At 47.5% G+C, this 4,522-nt stretch overlaps 1 protein-coding gene across 1 annotated transcript; it reads left to right on the plus strand.

Moving 5' to 3' along the window:
* The first annotated feature begins 3,145 nt into the window (after positions 1–3,145).
* LOC138467345 (uncharacterized) lies at positions 3,146–3,739 on the plus strand. Its single transcript, XM_069607313.1, has one exon. It carries the CDS (start codon positions 3,146–3,148, stop codon positions 3,737–3,739), a length of 594 nt encoding a protein of 197 aa, XP_069463414.1.
* The last annotated feature ends 783 nt before the right edge of the window (positions 3,740–4,522 follow it).

Here is a 4,522-nt window from a genome sequence, read left to right on the forward strand (position 1 = left end):
TTAGGGTGATCATTGTCAAGCAAATGGGAAGCAGTATTAAGGTGATGCTTGGCAAGAGAAGGGAAAGTCATATTAGGGTGATACTTGGCAAGAAAATGGGAAATGGTATTAGGCTGATGCTTGGCAAGAGAAGTGGAAGCAGTATTAGGGTAATCATTGGCAAGCAAATGGGAAGCAGTATGGGGGTGATGCTTGGCAAGAGAAGGGGAAGCAGTATTAGGGTGATCATTGGCAAGCAAATGGGAATCAGTATTAGGGTGATGCTTGGCAAGAGAAGGGGAAGCAGTATTAGGGTGATGCTTGGGGACGAGGATGGGAAGCGGTATTAGGGTGATCATTGGCAAGCGAATGGGAAGAGGTATTAGGGTGATGCTTGGCAAGAGAAGGGGAAGCAGTATTAGGGTGATGCTTGGCATGAGAAGGGGAAGCGGTATTAGGGTGATCATTGGCAAGCGAATGGGAAGAGGTATTAGGGTGATGCTTGGCAAGAGAAGGGGAAGCAGTATTAGGGTGATGCTTGGCATGAGAAGGGGGAGCAGTATTAGGGTGATCATTGTCAAGCAAATGGGAAGCAGTGTTAAGGTGATGCTTGGGAAGAGAAGGGAAAGTAATATTAGGCTGATGCTTGGCAAGAGAAGGGGAAGCAGTATTAGGGTGATGCTTGGCACGAGAAGGGGAAGCGGTATTAGGGTGATCATTGGCAAGCGAATGGGAAGAGGTATTAGGGTGATGCTTGGCAAGAGAAGGGGAAGCAGTATTAGGGTGATGCTTGGCATGAGAAGGGGGAGCAGTATTAGGGTGATCATTGGCAAACGAATGGGAAGCAGTATTAGGGTGATGCTTGGCAAGAGAAGGGGAAGCAGTATTAGGGTGATGCTTGGCAAGAGAAGGGGAAGCGGTATTAGGGTGATGCTTGGCAAGAGAAGGGGAAGCAGTATTAGGGTGATCATTGGCAAACAAATGGGAAGCAGTATTAGGGTGATGCTTGGCAAGAGAAGGGGAAGCGGTATTAGGGTGATGCTTGGCAAGAGAAGGGGAAGCAGTATTAGGGTGATCATTGGCAAGTGAATGGGAAGCAGTATTAGGGTGATCATTGGCAAGCGAATGGGAAGGGGTATTAGGGTGATGCTTGGCAAGAGAAGGGGAAGCAGTATTAGGGTGATGCTTGGCAAGAGAAGGGGAAGCAGTATTAGGGTGATGCTTGGCAAGAGAAGGGGAAGCAGTATTAGGAAGATGCTTGGCAAGAGAAGGGGAAGCAGTATTAGGGTGATGCTTGGGGGCGAGGATGGGAAGCACCATTAGGGTGATCATTGGCAAGTGAATGGGAAGCACTATTAAGGTGATGCTTGGCAACAGAATGGCAAGTGGTATTAGGGTGATGCTTGGCAAGAGAAGAGGAAGCAGTATTAGTGTGAAGCTTGGGGACGAGGATGGGAAGCACCATTAGGGTGATCATTGGCAAGTGAATGGGAAGCAGTATTCGAGTGATGCTTGGCAAGAGAAGGGGAAGCAGTATTAGGGTGATTCTTGGGGACGAGGATGCGAAGCACCATTATGGTAACAGAATGGCAAGTGGTATTAGGGTGATGTTTGGTAAGAGAAGGGGAAGCAGTATTAGGGTGATGCTTGGGGACGAGGATGCAAAGCACCATTATGGTAACAGAATGGCAAGTGGTATTAGGGTGATGTTTGGTAAGAGAAGGGGAAGCAGTATTAGAGTGAGGCTTGGCAAGAGAAAGGGAAGCAGTATTAGGGTGATGCTTGGCAAGAGAATGGGAAGCAGTATTAGGGTGATGCTTGGCAAGAGAATGGGAAGCAGTATTAGGGTGATGCTTGGGGACGAGGAAGGGAAGCACCATTAGGGTGATCATTGGCAAGTGAATGGGAAGCACTATTAAGGTGATGCTTGGCAACCGAATGGCAAGTGGTATTAGACTGATGCTTGGCAAGAGAATGGGAAACGGTATTAGGCTGATGCTTGGCAAGAGAAGGGGAAGCAGTATTAGGGTGATGCTTGGCAAGAGAAGGGGAAGCAGTATTAGGGTGATGCTTGGCAAGAGAAGGGGAAGCAGTATTAGGGTAATCATTGGCAAGCAAATGGGAAGCAGTATTAGGGTGATGCTTGGCAAGAGAAGGGAAAGTAACATTGGGGTGATGCTTGGCAAGAAAATGGGAAACGGTATTAGGCTGATGCTTGGCAAGAGAAGTGGAAGCAGTATTAGGGTGATCATTGGCAAGCAAATGGGAAGCAGTATTAGGGTGATGCTTGGCAAGAGAAGGGGAAGCAGTATTAGGGTGATGCTTGGGGACGAGGATGGGAAGCACCATTAGGGTGATCATTGTCAAACAAATGGGAAGCAATATTAAGGTGATGCTTGGCAAGAGAAGAGACAGTAATATTAGGGTGATGCTTGGCAAGAAAATGGGAAACGGTATTAGGCTGATGCTTGGCAAGAGAAGGGGAAGCAGTATTAGGGTAATCATTGGCAAGCGAATGGGAAGCAGTATTAGGGTGATGCTTGGCAAGAGAAGGGGAAGCAGAATTAGGGGGATGCTTGGCAAGAGAAGGGGAAGCAGTATTAGGGTCATCATTGGCAAGCGAATGGGAAGCAGTATTAGGGTGATGCTTGGCAAGAGAAATGGAAGCAGTATTAGGGTGATGCTTTGGGACGAGGATGGGAAGCACCATTAGGGTGATCATTGGCAAGCGAATGGGAAGCAGTATTAGGGTGATGCTTGGCAACAGAATGGCAAGTGGTATTAGGGTGATGCTTGGCAAGAGAAGGGGAAGCAGTATTAGGGTGATCATTGGAAAGCAAATGGGAAGCAGTATTAGGGTGATGCTTGGCAATAGAAGGGGAAGCATTATTAGGGTGATCATTGGCAAGCAAATGGGAATCAGTATTAGGGTGATGCTTGGCCAGAGAAGGGGAAGCAGTATTAGGGTGATCATTGGCAAGCAAATGGGAAGCAGTATTAGGGTGATGCTTGGCAAGAGAAGGGGAAACAGTATTAGGGTGATGCTTGGGGACGAGGATGGGAAGCACCATCAGGGTGATCATTGTCAAGCAAATGGGAAGCAGTATTAGGGTGATGCTTGGCAAGAGAAGGGGAAGCAGTATTAGGGTGATGCTTGGGGACGAGGATGGGAAGCACCATTAGGGTGATCATTGTCAAGCAAATGGGAAGCAGTATTAAGGTGATGCTTGGCAAGAGAAGGGAAAGTAATATTAGGGTGATGCTTGGCAAGAAAATGGGAAATGGTATTAGGCCGATGCTTGGCAAGAGAAGTGGAAGCAGTATTAGGCTGATGCTTGGCAAGAGAATGGGAAACAGTATTAGGGTGATCATTGGAAAGCGAATGGGAAGCAGTATTAGGGTGATGCTTGGCAATAGAAGGGAAAGTAATATTAGCGTGATGCTTGGCAAGAATGTGGGAAGCAGTATTAGGGTGATGCTTGGCAAGAGAATGGGAAGCAGTATTAGGCTGATGCTTGGCAAGAGAATGGGAAACAGTATTAGGGTGATCATTGGAAAGCGAATGGGAAGCAGTATTAGGGTGATGCTTGGCAATAGAAGGGAAAGTAATATTAGCGTGATGCTTGGCAAGAATGTGGGAAGCAGTATTAGGGTGATGCTTGGCAAGAGAATGGGAAGCAGTATTAGGCTGATGCTTGGCAAGAGAATGGGAAGCAGTATTAGGGTGATGCTTGGGGACGAGGAAGGGAAGCACCATTAGGGTGATCATTGGCAAGTGAATGGGAAGCACTATTAAGGTGATGCTTGGCAACCGAATGGCAAGTGGTATTAGACTGATGCTTGGCAAGAGAATGGGAAACGGTATTAGGCTGATGCTTGGCAAGAGAAGGGGAAGCAGTATTAGGGTGATGCTTGGCAAGAGAAGGGGAAGCAGTATTAGGGTGATGCTTGGGGACGAGGATGGGAAGCACCATTAGGGTGATCATTGTCAAACAAATGGGAAGCACTATTAAGGTGATGCTTGGCAACCGAATGGCAAGTGGTATTAGACTGATGCTTGGCAAGAGAATGGGAAACGGTATTAGGCTGATGCTTGGCAAGAGAAGGGGAAGCAGTATTAGGGTGATGCTTGGCAAGCGAATGGGAAGCAGTATTAGGGTGATGCTTGGCAAGAGAAGGGGAAGCAGAATTAGGGGGATGCTTGGCAAGAGAAGGGGAAGCAGTATTAGGGTGATCATTGGCAAGCGAATGGGAAGCAGTATTAGGGTGATGCTTGGCAAGAGAAATGGAAGCAGTATTAGGGTGATGCTTTGGGACGAGGATGGGAAGCACCATTAGGGTGATCATTGGCAAGCGAATGGGAAGCAGTATTAGGGTGATGCTTGGCAACAGAATGGCAAGTGGTATTAGGGTGATGCTTGGCAAGAGAAGGGGAAGCAGTATTAGGGTGATCATTGGAAAGCGAATGGGAAGCAGTATTAGGGTGATGCTTGGCAATAGAAGGGGAAGCAGTATTAGGGTGATCATTGGCAAGCAAATGGGA

This window comes from Ambystoma mexicanum, chromosome 4q (assembly GCF_040938575.1).
Source record: "Ambystoma mexicanum isolate Mex_15411 chromosome 4q, UKY_AmexF1_1, whole genome shotgun sequence".
Lineage (NCBI taxonomy): Eukaryota > Metazoa > Chordata > Amphibia > Caudata > Ambystomatidae > Ambystoma > Ambystoma mexicanum.

What these genes read in the sequence shown, in the direction of transcription:
- LOC138467345 (XM_069607313.1), top strand. Translation starts at nt 3,146, where the DNA reads ATGGGAAGCACCATTAGGGTGATCATTGTCAAGCAAATGGGAAGCAGT.